Here is a 17,456-nt window from a genome sequence, read left to right on the forward strand (position 1 = left end):
AATTTCTGCAATGTTATCAGTACAGGTCCAACAGTCAGTCATGAACTCCCGTCTTTGCTGCAACCTTTTGCTTCTGGATTGACATGTTACTGCCCCTTCAGGTAGGGTTGCCAGACTCACCAGAGGACAGGACTTCTGTGCCTTTAATTGCCCTGCTCTCTTTTGAGTCTGGAAACCTTAAAGAGAAACCAGCAGACCCTTTGTTTAATTTCCAAGCAAGGGGTCTGCTGGTTTCTCTTTAAGGTTTCCAGACTCAAAAGAGAGCAGGGCAATTAAAGGCACAGAAGTCCTGTCCTCTGGTGAGTCTGGCAACCCTACCTTCAGGTTTCTGAGCTCACTTTCCCGCATTGCTGCATGTGAGACTGAAGTCTGGGTTTGTGATCCCCCCTGGCTCTCGTGAGCTGTCAGATCCATGCACTACATGTGTGTTTGTTGTGTTGGGAGGGCAGAGCTATATGGTGATCTGGCAGCAGTAGATTAAAGGGATTACTCTCACACCTGTTTCTTCATGTGGCCTCAACCCTTAACCTGTCACAGGTGCAGCCCACTTGCCAGAATTTTCAAAATCAAAAGTTTGCAATGGCAACCCTGTTTCTGAAAGACGAGATCTGCTCTTCTCTGTGGCCTGCTTGCCTTTTAGGAGAAAGCAGTGTGTTATTTAAGGTGGAGAAACTTTGGGTCCTTCCCCACCCCTTCTGCTCCCGCCACAATCTGGAGCAGCACACAGTCCAGGATATATTTTAACGCCTTAGTTCAGATTAGTTCAAGGCTTTGCCACCTTGCCCCATGGCTATGGCAAGGTCCAAGAAGCTCAAAGGTTGATATTCCCTCCAACCCATGGCATAAGGGCTACAAACTGGTGGGTGTTTGGCTAGTTGTGTTCTAGAATGAGATTTTCCTCAGAAATCCAGAGGGCACCCTAGTTGCCCTGAACTGAAATTCAATGACACAACAAAATTGTCAGTAAAAGCAAGATTAAAGCACAAGCTTGGGGCAATGTCAACGCGGAGAAAGAAAAACAAGCAATTTCTGCCTTCCGTTGCCAGCACAAGATAGCCTTAACTTTGGGGGGGGGGGGGAGGCAACGTAAGGGAGTAATGGGGTCTGTTCCAAAACCCACTGCTGAGCTGACCACCCCAACCGAGGCCTAAACCTAACACTCTGCTTTGGGTCTTTTGCATGGCAGACTCTTTGCAGTGAAGTGCAGCAGCTGCTTCGGAGCAATTGCCCCCAGCGAGTTCGTCATGCGAGCCCAAAAAAGCGTGTACCACGTGGGCTGCTTCTGCTGTTGCGTCTGCGAGAAGCAGCTTCAGAAGGGGGATGAGTTTGTCCTGAAGGAGGACCAGCTGCTTTGCAAGAGCGACTATGAGAAGGAGCGCGAACTCCTCAGCCTAGTGAGCCCAACGGCGTCTGATTCTGGTAAGGGGGTCTTAAGGGTGCCGCTGGTTACTGTGTGCCGCAGAAGGGCTCTTGTTGCGATATTTGGGGGTCAGGGTATCAAATGTTCCCCGGTGACATTCCTCAGTCTGTTCTTAGTTTTATAATTCGAAATCCTCTGGGCTGCAAAATATCTGTTATTTATTTCTGATTCACACCAACCCCAGGGGAAGGGAGCAATACTTAAAAGCAATAGAATAACATACACCTAACTTTAAAACAAACAAACAAACAACGAACCAACGAACCAACGAACCAACCAACCTGTATCTGATTAAAATAACTCCATATCTACTTAATCCATAAAAAAACTCTGTGCAGAATGTTCCCTCACAAGCAGGTAACCTGTTTCTGGACTGTGTCCGAGTTCTCCCCAGCATGTTAGTTTTCCGTGCGCAGGGAATTGCTTTGCAAGGAGGAGCAATAAATATTGTGGCCCAACAGCCACAAACTGAAGCAGCCCAGCCCCAGCCCAAAGGTAGTTTTGTAAACTCAGTTAAAACTAGGTCTTGGACTCTGTCAAGTCCCGTGCATTGTCTTGAACTGCCCAATTTACCCCCCCCCCACTTATCATTGCGAATAAATATTGAATCAGTTTATAAAGAAGTAAATAAAAATGCATTCAACACCATTTCAATTTTTAAAATAGTACAGATATCTCATACCATTCAAGGCAAGCCAGCTTATCATGAATGCCAGAAACAAAACACCCAACAGTTGATGCCTCCTGAGTCCAAGGATGGAAGGTATCTCGGAGGACAGGCACAACTACGGAGAACACTCACTTTTATAGGGTGACCAGATGATGTTCCCCAAGTTGCGGCACAATCAACAAAGCCTCTTGGGAAGATCTCGGGGATCTACTGGGTCTGCAGCCCCTTGTTATCTAATGCCCCAATGGTCTCCTTGACCTGTTTCCTACTTCTCATGTATTTAAATATTTTTAAAATATTGATCTTAGTGTTTTTATCAATATCCTCCTCATTCTTTTTATTTGCTTGTCTTATTTTCAGCTGATATATGTTTTCCTTGAGTTTGTCCCCCCCCCTTTTGCTCTCATTTGGTCAAGATTCCCACTTTCCGAAAGGAAGCCTTCTTGCCTCTTACGATTTCCTTCGTTTCTTTGTCATGACTCAAGCATGCATCTATCCGTTCAGTGTGAGATTCGTTGTTACAACACTTTAATCCTTGGGTTGTCTCCTTGTTTTCTTCTTCCATCTCAAGATCACCTTCCAAATCTTTGGTCGGGGTCAAGGACAGGCAGTGCTGAGCAGTGGGCAGGGAATGCATGTCCAATCAGAAACCAAGAAACATTGAAAGGAAGTTAGCAACTGGTCCTTCAGTACCCTGGACAGAGCACAAGGAACAGGCAATTCCAGCAGCTTCTGAGCTTTTCCATACCCCCTGTGGTTCTGAGGGTGCCAATCCCTTGGGAGAACCTGATTCAGCGGGTGCTGCCTTCAGAGATACCAGTCTCTGGTTTGAAAGGCTTCTGACTGTTTGCTTGGGGGCTTAACACTTGTGCAGTTTCTGCCACTGGCCCTCCTGGCATTCCTCTCCCTCCATGTCAGAGTCTTGGCTCTGGTTGGAACAACGAGAGAGATAAGAGACAGAAAGCAGGAACGAGTAAGGATGTACATAGGAAAAGTTTTCTTCTTTTGCCAGCTGTGGGGCAAGAGTGGGGATGAGAACTTTTTCAGAGAAAGGTTAGGATTGTAGGACGGACCGGATTCTCTCTTTCACACTCGCCCACATCCCAAACTTTTCAGGTGGATTACAGCACCGTGATGGCTTTGATAATGACAGTTTTGACAGAGAGGTGACATTAGAAAATACAGCGGCCATGTAGAACAAAAACCAGCAAAATGCTGCCATCTACTGGCAGATGGGTGGTAAAATAGAGTGAAGTAACTAGATACGCAATGAGAAAGAGCCAGGTTTGATTGAAGAGACACAATTGCTCTGCCCAGAGAGTTTTCAGAAGTGAGAGCAGTTGCATCACGTTCTTTGCGAAGGAGACTGGGCTCAGTGGAGCAGAAGACCGAGACTGCCAGACTTGGCCTATTGAGCCTCAGGCCCATTCCACGGCTAGTTGCCAGGTTGTCATGCGTCTTTTATTGCCCCTTAGAGTTTACCATTCACAGGTTTCTTCCAGGAATATTTCCTGAAATTAAACACAACGCCCCCAACTCTGATGTCACGCCAAGCACTGCGAATAAGGCAAAAGCAATAAAGAGTCTTGTGGCAGAAATGGATTGTGGCAGAAACCTTTGTGGGCCACAGCCCATTTCATCAGATCCATGTATTGTAATTCTAAATTGGAAAGATATAGTGGCTGAAAAAGTAAAGGAGGGAGGCCACATGGAAATGGAATGCAAAAAGAATAGACATTGAGGGCTTCTCCAGATGACCGGTTCATGGAGCATTTGTCCTGATTTGCTTGCACAACGCTTCATGTGGAGGTTTTGTGGTGCCCACTCTCTACTGAGCATTGCTTCTGATTTGTTAGTGAGGAGATCATGTGACAACGAGCATTTATTTTGATTTATCTGCCTGGAGGTGTCATTATCACACATTTTTCTGTGCACGTACCTGTCTCTTTCCTAAGGACAATCTGACCTCCCCACCCCCCCAAAGGATCAAAAATTTGCTTTAATCCTCTTTCATTGCGCAAACCTAGATCTCTACTACATAGCTGCCAAGTCTCCCGTATTCCCCGGGAAACCCCCGTTTTTCCAGCTGTCCCCAGCCGAAAAAACGGATTTTTTTGTTTTCCCCCGGTTTATTCTGGCGTGGCGGCCATTTTGGAACTGGGCGGAGCATGCTCAGAAGCGACTTTTGATGCTGCTTTGCCCAGTTCCAAAATGGCTGCAGCGTGACTTCTGGTGCGGCAGCCATTTTGGAACAGGGCAGAGCAGCATCAAAAGTAGCTTCTGAGCATGCTTTGCCCAGTTCCAAAATGGCGGCAGCGCTACTTCCGGTCTGCTACTTCCGGTCCAGTCCCTTATTTCTCAGGCCGGAACTTGGCAGCTATGCTCTACTACACTACAGACCTAGAAGAGAAGATAATGGAGCACCACTTGATGTCATCTACAGCTCAAAGCCAAAGCTTCTCCAACATACTTCCAGTGGTCTATAGCCAATCCTTGCCAATGACACTTCCCTCTTGCAGGTCTTGGCTCGTAGACCTGTACTTGCTCGCAGGCAGCTAGTGCCCCTTGAGCCTCAGACACTTTCCATTGCTAGTTGGACCACATACTGTACAGACAACATAACAAAGGCACAAACACAGAGACCAAACCCCACCACAAAGCAAGATGCCATGTTTGCTCCCATATCTCCCCGGGCAACACTATTACGGGACCTAACAGTGTCAGCCACAACATCACAGATTGCTTCCCTTGCTCATCTTCCGCTGTGATATGTCTGATCACCTGCCAGGAATGGAGAAACAAGACCAGTCTTCATGCGACAGACCAGTGGAGCAAAATTGGCCAGGTAGAGGCGTGGATAATTTGGCTGCAAGAGCAAGTTCTGCACAGCTGATCTGTGCAGAAAACAGGCTTGGACCTCTCACCCATCAGTTCAAGAATGCTTGGTTTGGCTGTGCGGCTGAGTTCCTCATGCGCAGCTTGCACACAGCCGATCCCTGCAGACTTGAACTTCCTGCCCATTTGCTGAAGAGTAGGGAATTCAAGCCTGCTGATCACTGGCGCTTAAAAGCACTGCGCAGTGCTCTTTGCAAGCCTTGTACGGTGCTTTAAAGCCTCTCTTCCCCACCCCCATGGACTACTTTTGGCAGGTGAGTGACCTACCTGTGAATCACCTGGCAACCTTGTGGCTTCAGTTGGTTGAGAGCTAGGTGGCCCTGCCTGCCTGTCAAAGTTGGCTTGTGGTGGTGTGGGAAGACCCGTCCCATTGGAACAGAAAGGGACTACCTCTGGAATAAATGGGACTACCTCTGGAATAAATGAACCCAAATCTGACATGAGAAATGGCAGTATCCAGAAACCAGAGCACTCTTAAGGTAGTCATACTTGAACAAAGACATTCTAAAGGGTTTTCTGGTGTGAAGCTGCAGAATTACAATTAATCAATTCTGTTTATTTGGGCCTGAATAGAGACTGGGGTGGTTGTTGGTTTTTTAAAATGTAGATGCTGATGATAAACAACAAAGTTGTGTAAACCAACCCTAAACCACATTTACTCAAAAATAAGTCTCACTATCTTTAGTGGGACCCAGGTGGCGCTGTGGTTAAACCACTGAGCCTAGGGCTTGCTGATCAGAAGGTCAGCGGTTCGAATCCCTGTGACGGGGTGAGCTCCCGTTGCTTGGTCCCAGCTCCTGCCAACCTAGCAGTTTGAAAGCACGTCAAAATGCAAGTAGATAAATAGGAACCGCTACAGCGGGAAGGTAAACGGCATTTCCATGTGCTGCTCTGGTTTGCCAGAAGCGGCTTTGTCATGCTGGCCACATGACCTGGAAGCTGTATGCCGGCTCCCTCGGCCAATAATGCGAGATGAGCGCGCAACCCCAGAGTCAGTCATGACTGGACCTAATGGTCAGGGGCCCCTTTACCCTTTTATCTTTAGTAGAGTCTAGTCATAAGCAGGATTGGGCTATTAAGCTCTCACATGTAAACTAAAAGCACCAGTATATTTTCTATATTTCAGTGTAACCCTCTCAGTTTAACTTCTCAAAGGGCTGTCCTGATTTGCTACAAGCCGGCCTGAGAACCTGTTTGAGTTGACTGGCAGAATGTAAGTTTTCTAAAAAGCAAAAGAAATGTGGAGCACTCCATAGCTCAGTCAGTAGAGCATTAGACTCTTAATCTCAGGGCCGTGGGTTCGAGCCCCACGTTGGGCAAAAGATTCCTGCATTGCAGGGGGTTGGACTAGATGACCCTCGTGGTCCCTTCCAACTCTACAATTCTATGATTCTATCATTCCGTGTCTAAGAGGAAGATAGACATTTAATTGTAAGGCTACGAGATTATGGCATATTCTTGACCAGTCAGCATATAGGTGTCTTTAAAGACCCAGCCAGAAACATAAGGGAACAAGGAGCACAATGCAAACTTAGGACTACTTTATGAGAAAATGAAAATAAAGAGCAAAGCACTGGAAGCCATATGCTGCCCATAATCTGCAAAGCCCTCAGTTCAATGACTCCTTCCCTTGAGCCCCAGCGTCCAAGCCTAAGTAAACAGGCGCCTGTGAAAGAGGAGCCCACTTTCCAATTAAAAGTGTACTAACATCCCTCCTTTTCCCTAATTCCCTCTAACCAAAGAATTTCTTCATCTTCATACACGAAGCCGGTTCTTCATCATTCCCCCCCCCCGCCGCCCCCAGTGAGCCTTGGGGTTGCGCAGAGGTCACGGCAGACAATATAAACCGCCTGTAGTCCTTTCCCATGTGACCAGGAGGAGTCTTAAAGATTAATTAATTCCTACCCTGTTCGAGGAAGGCTTGAAAGGCAGAGTTAATTAAAAGCATTGCCACGTTAAAGCAGAATCAACTTTCCATCATTTGGAGGGATTTGGCGAGCAGGTGTTTGGGGTGGTGGGGGAACACGGCCACTTTTCTTTCTGGGATTCCCCCAGACTTCTCTGCACCGTTCTCCCCCCCCCTTCCCCATCCATTTCAAAGCATTTCCCTATTTCATTCACCTCAATGGACAGATGTGGGAAATATTTGATCAGCCCGTTTCTCTAGTCATCCTGCGAAAGAGAAACAGGAACGCCTACTAGCAATAATGTGCCGAGGGGCAAACACAGCACCAGGGAGGTGTTCTGCTCTAGTTAAGAATCTGGCAGCATTGTAGACACTGAACTACGAGCCCAGACAGGAGACCAGACAAGGCGCATGGAGACCGTGCCAAGTTCTGGACTCTCATGCTTACCCAAATGATTGGCCCCCAAACACAAACCAACCAATTGTCACTTCGCCAATGGGATTGATTTCAGAGTGGCCAACGTAATAATTTGAAGCCCAACGTGGGATATCAGAATTTGAAAAATCCAATAGGCTTCCATTTTCTTGAATCATCAATTTATTGCAAATTTAGCTGCTGAGGAACCTGTTGTTGTAAAATGCTAGAAGAGTCAGAAAAAATCTTAAGCACCTTTGTCTAGGAACAGCGTCACACTACATACCACAATCAGGTGTGTTTATCGAGCACTTGTGCTGTTTCCTGCAGCAAACACAGGGACAAGATACATTCACTGTTGCCCACTTGGAATTTTAAGACTCTGTGGAAGGAATGAAATCCTGAACAATAACACAATATTCACACTATATTTTAAGAAAATATCATCCAGTAGTAAAAATGAGACAGTGATTTGCCAGCAGCTAAAAAATATGTTCAATTCTGAATAGAGTCCAAGTCTTGAGACTTGATGCCCTTTCAATTAAAAGTTGCAAAATACAGAGCATTTTCAGAAGTTGGTCCAAACTAGGAGTCTGCCTAGTTTCTGAAATATGTGGGAATGCACAACATGTGTTTGCACGACACAAACTTGACTCCTTTTTGTCTCATTGCCTCCAGTTTCCCATAATCTGCACTGTACAATAAATGGTTGAATGTTTGAAAGCACACGCGCAACACAGTGTGAGGTTCCTTTTAAAAAAGATATTCAGAATCAGGAGCTATAGGTCTTTCATACACTGACTTTATTAGAGCAATGGACTCATTGTTTTCAAATGTTGTTGTTGTTTAGTCGTTTAGTCGTGTCCGACTAAACACTGTCCAACCATCTCGTCCTCTGTCGTCCCCTTCTCCTAGTGCCCTCAATCTTTCCCAACATCAGGGTCTTTTTCAAGGAGTCTTCTCTTCTCATGAGGTGGCCAAAGTATTGGAGCCTCAGCTTCACAATCTGTCCTTCCAGTGAGCACTCAGGGCTGGTTTCCTTCAGAATGGATAGGTTTGATCTTCTTGCAGTCCATGGGACTCTCAAGAGTCTCCTCCAGCACCATAATTCAAAAGCATCAATTCTTCGGCGATCAGCCTTCTTTATGGTCCAGCTCTCATTTCCATACATCGCTACTGGGAAAACCATAGCTTTAACTATATAGACCTTTGTAGGCAAGGTGATGTCTCTGCTTTTTAAGATGCTGTCTAGTTTTGTCATTGCTTTTCTCCCAAGAAGCAGGCGTCTTTTAATTTCATGACTGCTGTCACCATCTGCAGTGATCAAGGAGCCCAAGAAAGTAAAATCTCTCACTGCCTCCATTTCTTCCCCTTCTATTTGCCAGGAGGTGATGGGTGATGTTTTCAAATACTATTTATTAATAAAATGCTACTATTTTGAACTCTACTCAGGCCTATTCCATACATGTAACACATCAGGAGTTGGGACTGAGGTGAAAGTATGGACCATTCTTAGTCCAGACTGCAAGTGAGGAGTTGTTATTTTAATTTTATTTGATTAATAAAACAAATTATTGGTTTTACATACTTTTATACATTTTAACTTTAACCATTTCAAAACATTAAAGCAAAAGGTTCTTTCAAACCTCTGGACCCCCTTCCCTCCCTCCAAAAGTTCCATATTCAAAGAAAAATATTCTGCATCTTTTACTGTTATCTATCTGTTATATATTCATAGTTACCAAAGTTCATTTCACATTACAAGGGTCATTGTATCCCCGCCAATGATTTTAACGGTTTACAGTGGTCTTTTAAATACATTAAAATTTTATTCCAGTCGTTCAGAAACACTTGGTCTTCCTGGTTTCTGATCTTTCCCGTCTGTATTGCCATCTCTGTACTCCATCAGTTTAGTCTGCCGTTCCTCTCTAGTCGGCCCTTTCCCTCCTTCCATCTCTGGTCTAGTAGCGTTCTTGCTGCCATCGTTGTGTACATAAAAAGTATTTTGTCTTCTTTTGGTATCTCTTCACCTATTACAGTGGTACCTCGAGTTACAAACGCCTCAGGTTACAAATGCTTCAGGTTACAAACTCCACTAACCTGGAAGAGTTACCTCAAGTTGAGAACTTTGCCCCAGGATGAGAATGGAAATTGTGTGCCAGCAGCACAGCGGCAGCAAGAGGCCCCATTAGCAAAAGCACACCTCTAGTTAAGACCAGTTTCAGGTTAAGAACGGACCTCCAGAATGAAATAAGTTCATAACTACAAGTACCACTGTATACCTAACAAAAGGCCTTCTGGTATTTTAACAGAAGTTTTCTTAAACAGTTTCTTTAGCTCATTATATATCCTTTCCCAGAAAGTTTTTTACCACTCCGCAGATTTGTTGTCGTTTTTAAATGCTCGGTGCAAGTTGAAAATTATCACAGCTGGGTCTGGGTTTGGGGCCAGAACCATTCTCCGTTGCCGTGCTCATTTTCTGTTTGCAAGGAACTGTTAATATGAGGGAACTTTTTTTTTTTAATAGTGCAACACACACACACCCTCAATGTGCAGCCTGAAGAGGCATAGTATTGAAGACAAACACTCTAGTGCCAAACATTTTACTGAAAGGCCAACCTTGCCAAATTATGACTACCTTATTCCAGACATTTACTTACAGTAATAGAGGCCGATGGCTTAAGAGCTTCCACCTCTCCCAAGCAAAGTGTCCCGGCATTCCACACACATGGAAAAGCCTGCTTAATTACTCTTCAGTGGAGTTCTGGCTGCCATGATGCATGCTTTGAGAGCCTTGAGGTGAGATTTCTCCGGTGCAATGGGGACATTTTTTAAAGAGCATTTGGAGTTGAGCTATAGGTTGAGTGTTAGCTAAAAATCACCACATGATACTGTAACCTGTACATATAGAACCACTTGGTAACAGTTAATCTCTGGGCTTAATTCCAAGTGTTGTTGTTGTTTAGTCGTTTAGTCGTGTCCGACTCCTCGTGACCCCATGGACCAGAGCACGCCAGGCACTCCTGTCCTGCACTGCCTCCCGCAGTTTGGTCAAACTCATGTTCATAGCTTCGAGAACACTGTCCAGCCATCTCGTCCTCTGTCGTCCCCTTCTCCTAGTGCCCTCAATCTTTCCCAACATCAGGGTCTTTTTCAAGGAGTCTTCTCTTCTCATGAGGTGGCCAAAGTATTGGAGCCTCAGCTTCACGATCTGTCCCTCCAGTGAGCACTCAGGGCTGATTTCCTTCAGAATGGATAGGTTTGATCTTCTTGCAGTCCATGGGACTCTCAAGAGTCTCCTCCAGCATCAATTCTTCGGCGATCAGCCTTCTTTATGGTCCAGCTCTCACTTCCATACATCACTGCTGGGAAAACCATAGCTTTAACTATACGGACCTTTGTAGGCAAGGTGATGTCTCTGCTTTTTAAGATGCAGTCTAGGTTTGTCATTGCTTTTCTCCCAAGAAGCAGGCGTCTTTTAATTTCGTGACTGCTGTCACCATCTACAGTGATCAAGGAGCCCAAGAAAGTAAAATCTCTCACTGCCTCCATTTCTTCCCCTTCTATTTGCCAGGAGGTGATGGGACCAGTGGCCATGATCTTGGTTTTTTTGATGTTGAGCTTAAGACCATATTTTGCGCTCTCCTGTTTCACTCTCATTAAAAGGTTCTTTAATTCCTCCTCACTTTCTGCCATCAAGGTTGTGTCATCTGCATATCTGAGGTTGTTGATATTTCTTCCGGCAATCTTAATTCCGGTTTGGGATTCATCTAGTCCAGCCTTTCGCCATTCCAAGTGTTACTGTTGACTTTAAAAGTTTGAAATGGTCTGGATCTAGGGTTAGGGTTAGGCTGTTTGAGGTTCCATTAGTGGCAACTGGAGCAAGGCTCATTCCCGCTTTGAAACCTTTGCCCAGAGCAGCCTGTCTGAACATCTTGTTTCTAGTTTGCAGAAGGATGTTTAAATATCCTTCTTTAGGAAGCCATTTATGCCACTGGGAGATGGCTGCTGACTTGTTGTGTAACCAGATTTGAGTTGAGCTCATAATCCTCTTTTGACTGCTTTGTTATTTCCTTACAACCACCCCAGCCACACCCCTGTAAAAATCGCAACACAGGACCCCTGGCTTCTCTTCACTGTCTTTCCTTTCCTTACCAAATGCTTCTGAGCGGTTTGTAGCCCTACTTGTGCAAATTCTGAAAGGATTTTTGAGCATCTTCCTGTTCGTATGAAGCTTTTCCATGCAGCTTCTCAATTTGGCATAGCTGCCAAGTCTCCCGTTTTCCCCGGGAAAACCCCTTTTTTACTTACCTTTTCCCGGTGGTCCCCCGTATCACTTCGTCTCCCATTTTTCTCCGTTATTTTCTCCTGCCGGCGGCCATTTTTTTCTTTCCGATTTGCCCTTCTATGGGCACCAAAAATGGCCGCCGCCAGCTTCAAAAGCCGCATGTACGCATGTCCGGAAGTGCATAGACGTCACTTCCGGTGTTGGCGGCGGCCATTTTGGTGCCCATAGATGGGCGGAGCGTCACTGGAAGTTGCGTCGGAGCACTTCCTGACATGCGCACAAGCGATTTTTGAAGCCGGCGGCAGCCATTTTGGGTGCCCATAAAAGGGCAAAGCGACACCGGAAGTTACATCGACGCAACTTCCGGTGTCAAATGGCTGCCGGTCCCGGATTCTGCAGTCCGGAACTTGGAAGGTAAGCAATTTGGGGGGGTTTCATTTTAAGCAAAGGCTGGCCTATGAATCGCACTGTGTGGGATTTTATCCCCTCTCCCAATCTTTTAAGGTAAAAGTGATGATGAAGGGAGCCTGTGCAAAATGGGAGATGGCACTGGGAAAACAGCCGAGGAGAGCAAGGACCACAAGCGGCCGAAGCGACCCCGGACCATCTTGACGACCCAGCAGCGCCGGGCATTCAAGGCATCGTTTGAAGTGTCTTCTAAACCATGCAGGAAGGTACAGTTTGATCATAAGAAGGAACTGGCACCATGAACACTGGAATCACCAGAGGTAGCCAGTTTACACTGCCTAAGATGTTGTTGAATCCCATGGCCGTAGTAGAGTGACTCCTGTCTTAATAATTCCTAGCCATTGTGCTCTGTTGGTGGCAGTCAGATTCAGGCATGTGGTCTACTAAACAGAATGCAGCCCGGCAGACAAGACTTGTGATTTCCCAGGCACTTGACCATCACTCCTGAGCAGTCAGCAAAAGGACAAGAGAGATTTAATGACCCAGGCGTGAGCCACTGTATGGAGATGACGTGCTGATGGACTCCAAGTTGTGTAGCCCTACTCAAGCCTGAGAGCACCTTACCTGCAGGGAAAACTAAAGAGTTGTGGGTTGTTTAGTTTAGAAAAAAGATTCCTACATTAGAACATAAGAACCCAGCTATTCCCGGATCCTGTTCTCACAATGACCAGTGAGGTGCCCTGTGGGAATGTTCAGGGAGGCAGGAGAGGATATATTGTTTAATTACAGTGGTACCTCGGTTTAAGTACACAATTGGTTCTGGAAGTCTGTACTTAACCTGAAGCGTACTTAACCTGCTACTAGCCTTTGCTCTAAACCAACAAGTCCCAAATGCTGTAACTTTTCCTCCTAGGGGAGTTGCTTCATCCCCGTCATCACTTTTAGTGCACACTGATCAGAACTGTGCAGAGTATTCCATGTGTTTTCACAGCTCCCCTGTTTGGAGACACATGCTTGAAATCTGACTGCCGAACTCGAAAAACTTCCAGTTCTTAAGGTTTTGAATTTTGGTGAGAAGTCTAGGGAGCAACTGCAAACGTTGAGATTTTGTTCTGCAACGAAAAAAACCTTTATGAAAACGTTGAAAATTTGTGTTGAAAGTCCTACACATTTCGTATTTTGCTGATCCTTTTGCCTCTGTTTAAACGAATAATCATGTCTGCTGTTCTGACATTTCCTGAAGGTAAGGGAAACCTTAGCAGCCGAGACGGGTCTGAGTGTCCGAGTTGTTCAGGTCTGGTTCCAGAATCAAAGAGCTAAGGTAACAACATTTCTCCTTGAATCACTTACTACATAATGACGCTGGGGCCTTTCATCCATTTTTAGATAGGAGGGCTACCTATCTAAATAGGACAGGGATGGGCAACCTTGTGAGCCTGGTGTGTCAGAATTCGCCAAAAAAACCCGAGCATAACTCGAGTGGTGTGTCACTTCGAGGGGGGGGGGAAACACAATTTCGCGATATTTATAGTTCAAATAACAAAAATGTATAATTGTTTCCCCTTAAAAACAAAAGAAAAAGGGGAGGAAAAAAATATTAAAGTTTTTTTAAGAAAATAATTTTTAAAAAAATATTTAAAAGGGGGGGAAAATAAGGCAAAACCCAGAGGTCTTTCCTAGTGGGACTCTGGGCTCGGGCCGTCCTCCAATGGGTCTGCCGCTGGGGAGGTGGGCTCAGGTTGGGCCTGTGCAGGGGCTTCTTTTTTCCGCCTCCGGAGTGCCTCAAGGCTGTCCGTCAGGTTCACGGGGTGGGGGTAGGGTCCGGCAGCTCCCCGGTTGCTGCACTGGTGGTCCCCAGTGTCCGGGCGGTGGCGGTTTCAGTGTCTCAAGCACCCGTCCAGCAGCTCCTGCAGCGCTGGTCACTTTCAGGAGCTCCGCAGCTCCATGCTGGCCACCATCTTGCCTCACCGGAAGTCCACAAGGCCCCCAGAGGTGCGTCGCCTGCGACATTCCGCCACCAGCCAGAAGTAAGGTCTCAGCATGCGGCCACGTGTCACCGAAAATGGCTATGCGTGTCAGTGCTGACACACGTGTCATAGGTTCGCCATCACTGAAATAGGAAATGTAGTCCTAGGAATAGGCAAATTGCAGACTGCATTCTTGGATTTGGGAAGCTGCCTTTCAGACCATTGGTCTGTCTAGCATAGTTGCGCTGAGCTGCAAAGAAGAAGAAGAAGAAGAAGAAGAAGAAGAAGAAGAAGAAGAAGAAGAAGAAGAAGAAGAAGAAGAAGAAGAGGAGGAGGAGGAGGAGGAGGAGGAGGAGGAGGAGGAGGAGGAGGAGAAGGAGAAGAAGAAGAAGAAGAAGAAGAAGAAGAAGAAGAAGAAGAAGAAGAAGAAGAAGAAGAAGAAGAAGAAGAAGAGGAGGAGTTTGGATTTGATATCCCACTTTATCACTACCCGAAGGAGTCTCAAAGCAGCTAACATTCTCCTTTCCCTTCCTCTCCCACAACAAACACTCTGTGAGGTTAGTGGGTCTGGTTTCCTATACCCTTCAGAGACTTCAGAGAAGTGTGACAAGCCCAAGGTCACCCAGCAGCTGCATGTGGAGGAGCGGAGACGCGAACCCGGTTCCCCAGATTGCGAGTCTACCGCTTCTAACCACTACACCACACTGGCAGAAGCCCTTGAAGGGTATAGGAAACCAGACCTATTGTATAATATAAATAAATAGACAAGGACAGAGTGGCTGTGGGCAGCTCAACAGCAGTTGTGGGCAAGGCCAAGACAAAGGCGGTGTGTGTGTGTGTGTGTGTGTGTGTGTGTGTGTGTGTGTGTATGCACACATACACCTAGAATAGCTCTCACCATTTAAGAAAAGAAGAGGAGGGGATATTGGCTTGTTCTAACCTTCCCTCCCTTTTTGTAACAGATGAAGAAATTAGCAAGGCGACAGCAGCAACAACAGCAAGATCAGCAAACAACACAGAGACTCACTTCTGGTAAGTCTGCCCCCCAACCCCCTTCTGCCAGGGGACCTGCCTGTTCCCTCTCCCTTTAAACTCCACCACTGACAGCCAGGATTCTGAAAATGGAAAGTGGATTCTCTTTTCACGGAGACGCTCGGAGTTGCTGGACAGGAGGACTGAATACTTTCCTAGCTCCCCTCCTTTCAAATGCAGGTTCTGTTCTGTGCCTCCTACTTGAGCCAGAAGGCAGAATATGCCACGCTGTAGGAGGGAGGGCATCAACAACATTCGGGGGCCAGTGAACCAGTCCCCAGCAATGGGCAAGATTTCATTTCCTCAGAGACTTTAATAGCATGCCATGAACAGCTATGGTCCTCCCTACAATATCGATTTGACTTATCCCATGGTTTCGTCAACACTCAGTTCTTGGGTGCCATGCTTGCCACTGTTACAGTGGTGCCTTGCTAGACGAATTTAATTCGTTCTGTGAGTCAATTCGTTTTGCGAAAAATTCGTCTTGTGAATCCCATAGGAATGCATTGAATTTTTTTTAAAAAAATTGCCCATAGGAACGCATTAATTGAATTTCAATGCATTCCTATGGGAAACCGCGATTCGCTAGACGAATTTTCTGCAAAATGAATTCGTCTTGCGAGGCAACCTCTGATTGCAAAACCCATTCGTCTAGCGAAAAATTCGTCTAGCAGGGCATTCGTCTAGCGAGGCACCACTGTACCTTGAAAAACTAGAATCTATTGATACGGAGAAGTTATGATTCACTTCTCCTTGGCTCCTAGGACTTCTCGGCTGCCATGTCCTACCTGGGAACTCTCCTCAGATTGTCGTGGGTTTTCTACTGTAATCTCCATAGCTTTTTCGGCCCTTAGCTTTGCTTCCCAATTTCCCCTTACTATACATAGCGAAACATGCTTCCCATCTCAACTCTTCTTTCCACGCTTAGGTCACTCTTCTAGCACAACGGCCCCTCTTTTGTATGATGCTACTCAACTCCCACCCTGAACACTGAACACATCTAGTTTAATGATAAGAAGAATTAAGGGCCAATGAAAACAAGGCACTGGGAGATTATGTCTGGGTCTTCTCTCTCTCTCCCTCTCTCCCTCTCTCCCTCTCTCCCTCTCTCCCTCTCTCTCTCTCTCTGGTTCAAAGCAGCCACAGAGTGGGTGAGGGGACATGAATTGGAAAAGCAGTGGTGGAAAAAGCAGAGGAGTTTCCAGTCTGAGATTCAGACATTTATCTTTCAGCATCTTTTCTGGACTGACTCTAAGACTGAACATGTTGAGGATTCTTTTGCATGTCAAAGAATGGAAAAAGAGAGAGAAAGAGAGGGGGGGGAGAGAAGGGGGTTGAACATGGGAAAAGTTTTTCCATTCTGTGCAACAGAGGGCCTTCTCAGTAGTGGCACCCGCCCTGTGGAATGCCCTCCCATCAGATGTCAAGGAAATAAACAGATATCTGACTTTTAGAAGACATCTGTTTACAGAAGTTTTTAATGTCTAATGTCTGACCATTTTTTATGTGCTGTAAGCCGCCCAGAGTGGCTGGGGAAACCCAGCCAGATGAGCGGGGTATTATTATTATTATTATTATTATTATTATTATTATTATTATTATTATTATTATTATTAAACACATGAGTCCTGTCTTACAGTGAACTTGGCATCCCAGTTCCAAAGGAGCTTATAGTTATATTTTTCATGAACTCGATAATATGTAGGTCTGGCTTTAAGCAGCTCACATATTTGAGTCGACGGATGGTTTAACTCATTTATTCCGAGACAGAAAAAAAGGAGAAGTCATATATGGGTTGGTTGGGTAAGGCTTTGGAAAATAGGGGAGCTGGGAAAGAGTTCACACCTCCTGGGACTGGAAATTCAAGAAAAAAGTTCATTAAGAAAAAAGGCACCAGTATAGAGTCTTGCTGACATAGGTGAAATAATAAAGTATCGGGAGACTGATCTTATGAATTCATGCATTTTATTTGCCATTGTCTTCCAGCTCAGACAAACAGTGGCAACAACACAGGCCTTGAAGGAATCATGAACTCTTATACCACCTTGCAACCACCTCCACAACAAGTATTGGTCATTGATCAAAGTGTTTACAGCTCAGACCCCTTCCGGCAAGGACTCACTCCGCCACAAATGCCAGGGGACCACATGCACCCTTATGGTAAGACCGGAAGGCCTGCCTATTGCACATTTTGAGGGAGCTGTAAATTGAGTCAGAGCCTGAAGCGGCTTTTTTCTATATGTCCCATTGCAACATCTCAGACGGACTAAGAGGAACCCCTTAACAACGTGAATTTAGGATGTCAGGAGCCCGTAGCCCTCTAAGACAATATCTGTGCTGGGTTTGGGCTTCCAGGCTTAAGCTAGCAGAGCTTGAGATTTTAAATGTGTCTGGTTTCCGTCTAGATCAGGCCTAGGCAAACTCTGGCCCTGCAGATGTCTGGGACTACAATTCC

The 17,456-nt window shown here is 45.8% G+C and overlaps 1 protein-coding gene across 1 annotated transcript in view; it reads left to right on the top strand.

Annotated features, from left to right (window-relative positions):
* LMX1A (LIM homeobox transcription factor 1 alpha) overlaps nucleotides 1-17,456 on the top strand; it is a 76,800-nt gene that overhangs the window by 58,879 nt on the left and 465 nt on the right. The window contains exons 3-7 of the mRNA XM_035123275.1: nucleotides 1,187-1,419; nucleotides 12,099-12,268; nucleotides 13,246-13,323; nucleotides 14,932-15,001; nucleotides 16,988-17,161. Coding sequence (XP_034979166.1) covers nucleotides 1,187-1,419; nucleotides 12,099-12,268; nucleotides 13,246-13,323; nucleotides 14,932-15,001; nucleotides 16,988-17,161 — 725 coding nt within the window. The remainder of the gene's footprint in view (nucleotides 1-1,186; nucleotides 1,420-12,098; nucleotides 12,269-13,245; nucleotides 13,324-14,931; nucleotides 15,002-16,987; nucleotides 17,162-17,456) is intronic.

The sequence above is a fragment of the Zootoca vivipara genome, chromosome 7 (genome assembly GCF_963506605.1).
Source record: "Zootoca vivipara chromosome 7, rZooViv1.1, whole genome shotgun sequence".
Lineage (NCBI taxonomy): Eukaryota > Metazoa > Chordata > Lepidosauria > Squamata > Lacertidae > Zootoca > Zootoca vivipara.